The sequence below is a fragment of the Penaeus chinensis genome, chromosome 23, assembly GCF_019202785.1.
Source record: "Penaeus chinensis breed Huanghai No. 1 chromosome 23, ASM1920278v2, whole genome shotgun sequence".
In the NCBI taxonomy this organism is placed as follows: Eukaryota; Metazoa; Arthropoda; class Malacostraca; order Decapoda; family Penaeidae; genus Penaeus; species Penaeus chinensis.
This window is the reverse complement of record NC_061841.1, coordinates 19,927,443-19,940,425: the sequence shown is the minus strand read 5'-3', so window position 1 is coordinate 19,940,425 and position 12,983 is coordinate 19,927,443. Positions and strand designations below refer to the sequence as shown.

The window sequence follows — 12,983 nt, the reverse complement described above, 5'->3', positions numbered from 1 at the left end:
CTTTCTGGATCATGTTCTGTGGCATCGTCCAGCAGTGTGAGTTTCGTGGCTTGCAATTGCAATGCAAGTACTCTACGTTTGATTTAAGTCATGGGTTCCTTACCTGGGGGCTAGGGAACATTATGCAAATTATGACGTCGAATTTAACTAAACTTTATCTCACCTATAGTATATAAATTATATATAACTATCTTTCACATATCAATTAATTGGAATCTTTCCATGAAGGGTTCTTGTCATATAGCTACTGACACCATTACACTATTCATAACAAGTATTGACTGATAAGATGAGACACTGAACGGGACCATGGAGATTAATATATATTGGGCGGCGGCCACGGAATGAAGATAATAATAATAATAATAATAGTAATAGTAATAATAACAATAAAAGCAATAATATTAATACCAATAATAAAAAAAATCATTTCATTATCATAACAACAACGACACTAACACCACCACCAGCAAAATCAACGCCATGACCCCCACCCCCTCCCCCTCCCCCCCACAGCCACGACGGTGGAGCCTCGGCTGATGTCCGGCAGGATCGTCTTCTTCGCAGGATTCTGGACGGGCCTCATCCTCTTCACGTGCTACTCGGCCATCCTCGTGTCCATCCTGACGACGCGCCAGCCCCAGCTGCCCTTCAGGGACTTCGAGGGCCTCCTCAACAACCCCGACTGGAACCTGGGCGTCAGGACCAACACGGCGCTGGCGGATGCGCTCGCGGTGAGGTGTGGGGGGGGGGGGGGGGTCGGTGAGGGTAAGCGGTAGGTAGGTAGGTGGTGGCGGGGAGTGCATGGGTGGGTGGGTGAGTGGGAGGGGGTGGATGAGTGCATTGGTGGAAGTAAGGGTTGATGGGGTAAGGGGGTTGGTGGGGGTGGTGGGAAGGTGGGTGGGTGAGGGTGGATGGGGGTTAATGAGTGGGTAGGTGGGATAGGGGTGGGTAGATGGGGGGTTGGGGGTGAGTGCTGGAAGGGGGGTAGATGGGTGGGTGGGGGTGGGTGGGTCAGCGAGTGGATGGAAGTGGATGGGTAGAGGAGGGAGTAAATAGGTGACGAGTGGATGGGGGAGGGCGGGTCGATGAAAGGGTGAGTGGATGAGTGGGGAGGTGGGTGAGTGGGTCTATGGGGTGGATGGGTAAATCGATCGATCGACGGACGGATTCGATGAACGGATAGACACAGATATAGTTACAGAGACATATACGAGGGAGTTTCAAAAAGTTCGTGGAAAAAGGACAGTATGAAAACGTTTTTCTGAGATTTTTTGGGCAGTTTTCTCAAAATGCATTCATAATAAGCAGATGTAATTGTTTTCTCGAGGAAGTCAACCAGCAAAATTTTGTCCTTGGGATCGTAATAGTAGAGCCATGTAGAAGCTTCAGAGTCCTCATCCCACTTGTTCGAAATTTCAGTGGTTATCCGTCTATTCTTTTCAGTCATGTCGTGAACAACATCAATGTTTGCCTCACAAACTGATGTTGAAGGCCTGCCACTGCGGGGCTCATCTTCAATTTCGTTTCTTCCACTTCAGAACTGACTTTAATTTGTAGGTTGCTGATTTCTTAGGGGCATCGTCACCATAAACTTCCAGAGCGTCAATGATTTGCCTATTCTCCTAACCGAGTTTCACCATGAATTTAATTTTTGTCCTGGCCTCGATTTTGGTGGATTCCATGTTGCTTGAATGGTGCCTGACTTCCACCTGGCGGCGATGCGTTATTACCTGCATTTAAGGGTTCATGTTTGAACATGTTATGACACGTTGGTACAAGAATGTTCAGGTGCACTGAAATCAAAATCCTTTCGTATGATTTTTAGTTTTGGACTTTTTCCACGACCTTTTTCGAAGCCCCCCTAGACAGATGAATAGAGACAATGAGAAAGAAAAATAGAGAGAGAGGGAGAGAAAGTGAGAGAGAGAGAGAGAGAGAGAGAAGAGAGAGAGAGAGAGAGAGAGAGAGAGAGAGAGAGAGACAGAGAGAGAGAGAGAGAAGACAGAGACAGAGACAGAGACAGAGAGAGAGAGAGAGAAAGGAAGAAAAGGATACAGATACAATGACAGAGACAGGGACACAGAAAAAAAAAACAACAGAACCAAACAAACAAACTAAAAGAGAAAAAAAAACAAATAAGACAACACACCCACAAACCACACACAGTCTTCACTCTCGCACCTCCTCCCCTTCATCCCCCCCTCCCCCTCTCCCCCCTCAGCTGGCGCCCCCCGGTTCGCCGATGAAGCTTTCGTGGGAGACGTTCGTGGGAAAAGACCCCGTCAAGAACCTTCCCAGCAACAACGACGACGCCCTCAACAGTGTCTTAGAAGGTGAGTCACTCCTCCTTCTTTTTTTCTTTTTTCTTTCCTTTTTTTTCTTTTTTTCTTTTTTTCTTTTTTTCTTTTTTTTTTCTTTTTTTTTCTTTCTTTTTTTTATTTTTATTTTTTCTTCTTTTATTTTATTCTTTTTTTCTTTCCTTTTTTTCTGTTTTTTTCTTCCTTTTTCTTTTCTTTTTTTTCTTTTTTTCTTTTTTTTCTCTTTTATCTTTTTTTCTTTTTTTGGAGGGAGGGGGGGAGGGGTAATAATGACGGTAGAAAGGTAATAATAATGATGATGATGATGATAATGCTAATAGTAATAATGATAATGATAATAATGATGATAATAATAATAATGATAATAATAATCATGATAATGATAATAATGATGATGATAATAACAGTAACAATAATAATAATAATAATAATAATAATAATAATAATAATAATAATAATAATGATAATAATGAAAATTAAAATAATAATACTAATAATAAAACTGACAATGTTAATATACTACTCCTACTACTGCTACCGATAAAAATAATAACAATGATAATAAAAAAAAAAATAATAATAATAATAATAATAACAATAGAAATAAGAATAACAACAATAGCAATAAGATTAAGAATAAAAAATAATAAGAATAAAAATAAGGAGAATAAAAACAATAATAAAAAACAACAATAAGACAAACAACAATGACACAGACAACAAATGCACCAACATTACCAACGAATACACAACCAAAGAAAGCAACCCACTGTAAGGCCCATTTTCTTCACATCTTCAAGGGAAATACGCCTTTTTCGCCAACAAGGAATACATCATCTACCGCCTGCAGCGCGTCTTGCCCCTAAAGCAAGCCATGGACATTGTCGACACGAAAACGGACTTCCTCAAGCGCGGCATCGGCTTCGGCTTGCAGAAGAGGTCGCCCTTCAAGAACCTCATGAACCACGTGTGGGTTTTGTTGCCTTGGTGTTGAACCGCTGTTGTGGGTCTATTTTTTCTATCCCTATATCTATCTATCTAGCTATCTATATGTATATACATATATATATATATGAATTATTTTTTTTTTCTATGTATCTCCTTTTCTTCATAATCATATCGCATTGATATTACCATTATCATTGGTATCATTTCTTTATCATCACTAAAATACTTAACACCATTATGCTTTTCATCATCATCATCATCATCATTATCATAATCAGAAAAAGAAAGAGTCAGAGACAAAAAATTTTTTTTTAAAATAAAAAAAATAATACGAGTATGTAACGATTCCGGACCACGAATGCCACAACGACAGAAGCTAATCACCCCCCCTCTTACCCCCCCCCCCCCATTCCACTTGGCCAGGCTGCATAAGATGACCCAGAAGGGCCACTTGGACAGACTCAAGCGGAAGTGGTGGCCCAACATCGCGCGAGAACCCGAAGCAGCTTACCCGACGCCGGGTTTCAAAGAGGTAAGGGAGAGGGAGAGGAAGAGAGGGAGAGAGAGAGAGAGGGAGAGAGAGAGAGAGGGAGAGAGAGAGAGAGGGGAGAGAGGGAGAGAGGGAGAGGGAGAGGGAGAGGAAGAGGGAGAGGGAGGAGGGATGGAGGGAGGGAAAGGGATAGGGAAGGAGGGAGAGAGAGGGAAGGGAGGGAGGGAGGGAGGGAGGGAGGGAGGGAGAGGGAGAGACAGAGAGAGGGGGACAGAGCGAGAATAAGGGAGGGAAGGAGAAAGAGAGGATGGAAATGGATGATTGATTGACGATAAGAGGGGTAAGTGAGTGAGTGAACGAGTGAATGAGTGATTTTTTGTGTGAATATAATCCCGTTTGAAGTACAAACACTAGAAACCAATCGAAGACTGTCAAATTCTTCACACACCTATATGCTAAGCAATTTCCCATACTTTAATAGTGTAGTATATTTTCCCCATTTCCTTTTTCTCGCTCTCTTTCTATCCCACTCTCCCTCTTTCCTTCCCTCCTCTATCTCTCCCTCCCTTTACTGCTCTCTGTCTATCCCCTTCTCCCTCACTTCCCTCTCTTTTTCCTACATTTTCCTTTCCCTTCTCCCCCACTAACAATTATTTTCTTATCTCCTTTCACCTCTTCCTCACTTTCTTTTCCCCTTCCCCTCCTTCCTTCCCTCTCTTCCTCTTCCCCTCCTCTCCCTCCTTCCCTCTCTTTTCCCCCAAAAAAAGAAGTATTTTCTTATCTTATCTCCTTCCTCTCAGGTGTTCACAGTGTTCATCGTGTGGGGCGGAGGCATCGCGGTATCTGTGGTGATGCTTGCGTGTGAGAGGTTCCTGTTCCAAAGGCCGCCCACGAGCACGCCCCCCACGCCCGCAATGCACCCTCAGAAGTTTGCTTTTCGGCAGGATATTGCGCGGTGAGATTTGTTTTGTTTGTTTGTTTATATAAATATATGTATAATATATATATATATATATATATGAATGGTATGGCGAGCTTGTTTTCAGTGTTTTTCTAATGTGTGTGTATGTATGTGTGTGTGTGTGTGTGTGTGTGTGTGTGTGTGTGTGTGTGTGTGTGTGTGTGTGTGTGTGTGTGTGTGTGTGTGTGTGTGTGTGCATATGTGTACACGAAAATGCGTACATAAATGTTTGTCTGTAGTTTTTATACTGTTTTTGACATACTATATACAAAATATCTTGTCTTTTCCCACTGCTAAACTCCATTTCTTTCAACAGCTGACTGGAAGTCCTGCAGCTAACGAGATTAAATCGAGGAGAAAACAAACGTATAAACATAACAATGGTTCAAATGATAATGCAAATGAAGTACATTCAAATATAAATATAAACATATCAAAACAAAATCACGATACACAAATGAGATTTATCATGCATTGAGGATTATTTTCTGCCATAGTATCAACACGGTAGAGTGTTTTAACCATTTAAGTATAAATATCTTAAAGAACAAGAAAATACAGAGACACCCGTATTTGGAAATATAGAGTATGTACACCCTTACAAGCATATGTAATAAATGTATGTAGAGATCACATTAACGCGAGGAAGATTCATTTTCAGCAACGAAAAAAAAAAACACACAACAGTCTGTATGATTTCGGGCACAAGTAGATTTGAAACTTTGTGTACCCTAACTATAATACCCGTAGATATTGGATAGAATTAGAATCACAAGAGAAAATGATGGACTGCATAAATGATTATAACTAAATTTGATGTTCAGATCCCTGATATACCTTTGAAATGAATTTTAGGCATACGACATGAAGTTTAAAACTACAATCAAACGTTAAAAAGGTAGATATGCAGACACGTAAAAAACCGTTTCTCTTACACCCTTGTACCTAAGAGCGTGTATATTTATCTTCTAACCACTACATCTACCAACTATGACAATACTGTAACTGTGTATGAGGTGTTATGTTGACAGCACCTAGTACAATATACAATAGCATTTCCACTGTAGAAAAGAGGGTACTACACACAGTAGCAAATGTACAACTCACATATCGGCGTTTGACTGGATTACGTAATGTTGGTATAAACCCTTGCTTTCTCACCATGAATGTTAAATAAACGAGATTAGTGGCTGTCTTTTTTCTCATTTAAGTTCCTTAGATGTTCCCATGCCACGTTGTGTGACAAAATAACTATTTTTTTCATTGCTATGGTAGAAAAAATGTTCAAATGATAGACGAGGCATAAGATCTAAGAGAGAGAATGAAATCTGTTTCGTCTTTCAGTACATTTTTGTGTATTGTAGATATATATTGTATATAGATTCAGAATACCTTCGTATGACTGATCACGACGATGGATTCCTCTCTCTACTACGCATATATACAGAAATTATGCCGCGGAACCACCCCAATACCCTCAACCTTGGCCCCAATAGCAGGGGAGGGCATGAACGGTACCACGGAGGTTGCTGTGCCCCCTGCAAACACCTACACAGCTACTGCCTCCTAACCCCCAGCGATGGATAACAAAAAATCCACCACATACGTACGGCAGGGTAGAGCGTAGGACAGATTCGGCATTGCTTATAGTGACATTCTGTGTATATTATTAGTATAGAACCGTATTTCGTGTATATCATTCACATTTTACACCGCCATTTCCCTGGTACCTTTTCATACCCTCCCTTGCTATCGGGGCCAAGAATGTGGGGGTTTAGGGAAATACCGCTGCAAATGACCTGCATGTGTATAGAAATTACTATACACATGCAGGTATAGTAATTTGTTTGATTGTGATCGATCAAGCGAAGGTATTCTGAACAATGACCAGTTTTAATTCAGTTTTGTCAGGGGTTTAGACCCTATCACCTGCTACATCCAAGAACGTCCATGCACAACCCAACGTGCCAAATCCGACCCGTCTGCTCTGAATGAAAAGAAAATCGACAACACTGAAAGAATAACGTAAACAAGAACACTTACCAGGGAAGGCTGTGACAGGACACTCCAATACCACGCTGTTTCCCTCCTTCACTGTCATCTCCTTGGCTGCGTCCTCGTCGACACTTGGGGGAACTGCGATACGTTTTAAAATGTATTATTTTTCATATGTATACAAACAGACAGACATGCAGACAGACATATAGATAGACAGCTAGAGAGAGAGAAAGAGAAAGAGAGAGAGAGAGAGAGAGAGAGAGAGAGAGAGAGAGAGAGAGAGAGAGAGAGAGAGAGAGAGAGAGAGAGAGAGAGAGAGAGAGAGAGAGAAGAGAGAGAGAGAGAGAGAGAGAGAGAGAGAGAGAGAGAGAGAGAGAGAGAGAGAGAGAGAGAGAAGAGATTGAGAGAGAGAGAAAGAGATTGAGAGAGAGAGAGAGAGTGAGAGAGAGAGAGAGAGAGAGAGAGAGAGATTGAGAGAGAGAGAGAGAGAGAGAGAGAGAGAGAGAGAGAGAGAGAGAGAGAGAGAGAGAGAGAGAGAGAGAGAGAGAGAGAGAGATTGAGAGAGAGAGAGAGAGAGAGAGAACACACCTTCATTATAAACCCAAAATCCCTACGAAATATCAACACCACAAAACACCTCCAAATAACAAAACCTCTATACCACAACAAAAACCAAGTTCCTCTTCTTCCTCCTTACGTACCATAAACCTGGAGTGTGTAACTGAGGGTATCTTTCCCCGCTGGATTCGTAGCTGTGCACGTTATTACGCCCGTGTCCTCCCGTGTCAGCTCCCGGACCTGAAGCCTGGCGCCCCCGTTCATGACCTGTGGGCGTGTGTGGGCGGCTCTGATTACATTTTTGGAGTCTCTGATTACATTTTATGGAGCGTTGGGATTTCGATCATGTTCTAGAATGATTGACGGTTTGGGGGGAGTTTGATATTTAGATTTGCTTCTGTTTGTGCTAGATTATGCGTATGGAGTTATATCAAATTGTGTTATATACGTGTTATATGATTGTAATGCTATATTTGAAGATTTCAATATGATTTAATAATTCATTGGGAAAGGTTTATAACCGCATATACTTCTTCTAAACGAATCCTCTGTATAGTAAACCTTAAAAAATATATATCTTTATTGCCAAAGCATCTCTACTCTAACAAGAAAAAAAACAAAACAAAAACAAAAACGCATCGCCAAGACCCAACCGAGACCCCAATCAGAATCAAGCGCGACCGACATGCATTATACAATCACACAATCAAGCCAACAACTCCAGTCACTCCAGTATTGGCCAATCGACCTGGTAATGAGGGTGTTCCGGGGTGATGAGTGTGTTGCCTCGCGTCCAGGCCAGCGTGGGCGGGGGGTTGCCGGTCGCCTCGCACAGCAGGTCCGTCGACTGACCCGCCACGCCCACCACCTGCCGTCTCACGTTGGCGCGCTGGATCACGGGCGGCACTGCAAGAGGGAGGCGTGGTTATCTTATAACTCCATGCGATATCTACAACAACATTCGTGTGACACAAAATACACAATATTTTACCCTTCATACTCAATCCCCTTATATACACTACACCTTATTTCACACCATACATTGTCTTCTTTATTTATCTCATCAAACATTCTAAATGCACACACAAACCTCTTCATCAACACCAACCCAAGCATACAATTATCACATAACATTATACTAAAACCGAACCACACACATACCCTGTACAGTGAGAGTGTAGGTGAGGGTATCCTGTCCCGCGCTGTTCATCACGATGCAGGTGAAGGCGCCCCCGTCACCTTCACGTACTCGGCGCAAGTGTAGTTCCCGACCCCCTGCCCTCACCTGTGAAGAGGGCGACAGGATAACTTGGGGATTTTTGTTTATTCAGAGGTATGTCGTTGGATAAGCTGTTGGTTAAGGTGTTGGATAGGTGATTGGATAAGCTGTTGGAGAAGTGGTTGGAGGATATGTCGGATATGTTATTGAATAAGTGATTAGATGAGTGGTTGGATAAGTGATTGGAGAAGTTGAAGAAGTTGTTGGAAAAGTGATTGGAGAAGTTGTTGGATAAGTTACTGGAGAAGTTGGATGAGTGAATAGGGAAGATGGATAAGTGACTCGAGAAGTTGTTGGATAAGAGACTGGAGAAGTTGTTGGATAAGTGACTGGAGAAGTTGTTGGATAAGTGACTGAAGAAGTTGTTGGATAAGCTTGTAGGAGCTTTATCTTCGAGTATTTTAAGTTCAGTGCTATCTTACAATGCTCTGAAAGACACTGAAACATGGATAAAACGCCAACCCCAACCAAACCGCACCCACACACCCACCTGGAGATTCGGATCGACGTAGGGCGTGACTGGTCGACCGTGCCGAGACCACGACACGGCGGGAGTAAGCGAGCTCTCCGCCTCACACGTCAGGGCGACAGGCTGGTGCAGAACCACTTCGAGGTTTGTCTCTCGCGGGGGGATGATCCGGGGGGGACCTGGGGGGGTGAAGGGGGTGAGGAGGGAGGGATTAGGGAATTGGGAATGAGAGTGTCGTTAGACAAGCGTGGATTATTGTGTTTATGGAAGGGATGATGATGATGATGATGATGATGGTGATGGTGATGGTGATGATGGTGATGATGGTGATGATGGTGATGGTGATGATGATGATGATGATGATGATGGTGATGGCGATGGCGATGGCGATGGCGATGGCGATGGCGATGGCGATGGCGATGGCGATGGCGATGATGATAATGATAATTATGATGATGATGATCATGATAATAACAATAATAATAACAATAATAGCCATAATAGCAACAATAACAATAATCACATCTCCCCGCGCCACTCATCCAAACTCACTATGAATAACGACAACGAAGTCCCTCGACGCCGATCCTGAAGGAGACGAGGCCGTGCAGGTGTAGCGCCCCGAGTCCTCAGTAATGGCCGACTTGAGCCTCAACACCTGGCCGTTCTCGAGCAGCGAGATGCGGTCACTCAGCTCGACTCCCTGAGACACCAAGAGATGGCGTTGGTGGTGCGATGTGGTGGCACGCGTTCGTGGTTTAATAGATTCATTTAGGCTATTCATTTTTCTTATTCTGTTTGTTTAATTATCCATCCATGTGTATTTGTTTATATGTTTGTTTGTTTGTTTATTTATCTTTCCATCTATCTATTTATTATTCATTTAGCTATTTACATGACGGTTCATTAGGCAGAATGAAAAAGACACATGGTAAAGAGAGAGAGAGAGAGAGAGAGAGAGAGAGAGAGAGAGAGAGAGAGAGAGAGAGAGAGAGAGAGAGAGAGAGAGAGAGAGAGAGGAGAGAAAGATGGGAGGGGAAGAGGGGGAGAAAAAGAGGAAAGACAGAGAGACAGACAGAGAAACGCAGCCCAATGACCGAACACTAAAGAGAAATCAACATTTCCTCTTCCCAAAGAACAAGCTCTGACTCCTCGCAAATCAAAAATCACATCAAAACATGTCCGAATGCAACTCCACCTATATCCTTCCTCACCTCCTCATCCTTCTCCCAGGAGAGCGTGGGCGTGGGCGTGCCTATGGTGTAGCACTCCAGGTCCACCTCGCCGCCGACGATGCCCATAGTGTCTCCGCCCACGCCGCCTCCTAGCACGTTTTCTACCATGTCCTCAATGATCACGGGTGGGACTGCAAGGAATATGTAAATGATAATAAAAACCCTAATGATGAAAGCAATAGCAATGCCTATACAACAATAAAACTAACAACAACGATTATCTTTATTATTATCATCATCACTTATCAACAAAGTAAATGACTTTTAGATATCAAAGGATCCTTAATTAACCATTAATACAGATCATTAATATTACCAATTACCATTATTGTGATTACTACCAATACTGGACAGTAACAAACTACTGATAATGAGATTACTATCTTTACTAATCATTAGCAATGACATCATTAATATTAGTAATAACTAACACTGACAATATCAATATACTAATCATTAACACTAACATTATAAACATTACCAATGATTAACACTGACAAAATTAACACTACTAATCATAAAAACTGACATTATTAGCGTCATATATTAGCATTAACAATACTAACATTAGCAATCCACAACACTGACATCCCTAACATCACTAACATTACAAACATAACTAACCATTCACATTGAGATCGTAAGTAAGAGAATCCTGTCCCGCAGCACTGGAGGCAACGCAGGTGTAGTTAGCAGCGTGTTGTGGCTGCACTCTCAGGAAACTTAGAGATTCACCTCCTGCAGTTACGTGTAGGAAGGGGTCTCGGTTGCTGTCTAGAGTTTGTCCATTCTGTAAGGCGAGGTTCAAGAGGGCGCTAATGGTTAATGGGTTTGTATTAGTGGGGTTGGTGATGGTTAATGGGTCAATGGGTTCATCCTGTGTGGCTAATGGCGGTGGTCTTGCTTTACGACACTGTTTCGATAATGAAGTGATAAAAATAGCATATTCAACAAAGGCCGTGCAACAGAATTTGAATATTTTTATCCAAATCAACGTAATAATCTAGGAACGCCAATCATTTCAGCAAAATGTATTCACAAAGTACCTCCGATATATGACATCCCTCCTTCTACTAAATATACACCACCAACATGAACTGAATTCACAATACATATAAAACTACGTTATCTAAAAATGTCCTTAAACTAGGCAATGGTACCTTTTGCCATGACAGCGTGGCTGGGGGTCTGGCGTCCACGATACAGGTGAGTGTGACAGAGGAACCTTGTACTACGCCTAACACTGCCCCTTGCTCTGGAATCTGAATCACAGGGGGCACTGGAAGAGGGAGTGTGTCGTTAGTTTAGCTTTCCTCCGGGCCTTTATATTGGCTGTGTTCTGGCCAATTGCGAATACCGTAATGAAACTGGAATTTTATGTTGTCTTATTTGTATGATGTTTCGTTGATATAAATGTGAGCTTAAATGCACTTTCAGCTACAGATTAATTTTGTTGTTTAAGAAATGAAGAAATAGATAAGTATATAAATAAATAAATATACAGAAAAGAGGAAAAAGCAGGAATAAACGCGGTTTCACATTTTACCAAGACAAGCCTTGCCACAAAACAATCACACAACGCACATCTGGAGACAGCTCTAACTCACACAAGACCTGCATGTTGAAGGTCTCCTCGGCAGACCCAGCCGTGTTGGAGGCGATGCAGGTGTAACGCCCTTCGTGAGCCCCGTCCACCTTCTTGACCACGAGGGACTCCCCTTCCTCCTGCAGGTCGAAGCCACTCCTTGCCATCTCTTCCTCCGTCAGGACTTTCCCTTGGTCGCCAACCCACGCAACCTGTAGGGAAGTATCAGGGATTCCTTCGTACTCTGTTGTGCTAATGTCCACCATAATTGTTTTGTTGGACTCATCTGCGTTGTATTACTGCACTGTACCTTGCATATTCGTAAATTATGTATACATGGCTAAATACCCATAACCACTGAACTAGGTTTTATGATCTAATTGTTTAATTCTATTTCCCTGGTACGTGTAACCTGGGGATATTGCCTTTGAGCCCTTGTCAAAGACGGCATTTAGATACCTATGTAAAATACACACTATGCATACACATATCAAAAGACATATCACATATCAAACCATATAATCAAAAGGACTCTATTATAAGAGAAGAAACATGACAGAACATACGTATCCCTCCAAATACGACCCATTCCCCTCCAAGAAACACAAACGCTTACCTGGGGGCGTGGGTGGCCTCGAGTCCTACAGGTCAGAGTCACAGAATCGCCCTCTCGAGCCCGCACCTTCTTCGTGGCGGGCGTGGGCGTGATTCACGGGCGGACTAAGCACGTCAAGGGTGTAATTAGTGACGAGGGCCCCTACTGCGTTCGTGGCAAGACAAGTCACTCTGCCTTTACTGGAGCTTAGTACTCTGGGCAAAAAAAAAAGAAGAAATTAACACTTTTGGGAGGAATAATATTGTGATAACGATATCATGTGCTTCTAAAATAAAGAATGTAAGAAGCCCTTATTTCTTTTCAAATGATGCATTAGATTAATATGTTTGGAGAGGTTTGTGGGAAAAAAAAACTATAACTAAGAGAAATTTATAAGAAAGGCAAGTAGTTTCATTACAAGCAAATGCATCAGGTTAATAATGTTTTTTCCCACAAGGAATTTTTAAGCATTTTGTCAAGAATCCTTATTCTTTTAGGTATCCTTATCTCTTTCTTCGTGATTAGAGACGGAATTACTTAACGA

At 42.3% G+C, this 12,983-nt stretch overlaps 1 protein-coding gene across 2 annotated transcripts in view; it reads right to left on the bottom strand.

Annotated features, from left to right (window-relative positions):
- LOC125037264 (hemicentin-1-like) overlaps positions 1 to 12,598 on the bottom strand; it is an 80,398-nt gene extending 67,800 nt beyond the window's left edge. For both annotated transcript variants that reach the window (XM_047630319.1, XM_047630320.1), the window contains exons 1-11: positions 12,461 to 12,598; positions 11,867 to 12,056; positions 11,420 to 11,538; positions 10,884 to 11,049; positions 10,239 to 10,390; positions 9,577 to 9,727; positions 9,046 to 9,203; positions 8,438 to 8,561; positions 8,025 to 8,182; positions 7,420 to 7,543; positions 6,764 to 6,856 (exon numbers count right to left, since the gene is read on the bottom strand). In XM_047630319.1, coding sequence (XP_047486275.1) covers positions 6,764 to 6,856; positions 7,420 to 7,543; positions 8,025 to 8,182; positions 8,438 to 8,561; positions 9,046 to 9,203; positions 9,577 to 9,727; positions 10,239 to 10,390; positions 10,884 to 11,049; positions 11,420 to 11,538; positions 11,867 to 12,011 — 1,390 coding nt within the window. In that variant the 5' untranslated portion in view covers positions 12,012 to 12,056; positions 12,461 to 12,598. The remainder of the gene's footprint in view (positions 1 to 6,763; positions 6,857 to 7,419; positions 7,544 to 8,024; positions 8,183 to 8,437; positions 8,562 to 9,045; positions 9,204 to 9,576; positions 9,728 to 10,238; positions 10,391 to 10,883; positions 11,050 to 11,419; positions 11,539 to 11,866; positions 12,057 to 12,460) is intronic.
- Positions 12,599 to 12,983: the final 385 nt, after the last annotated feature.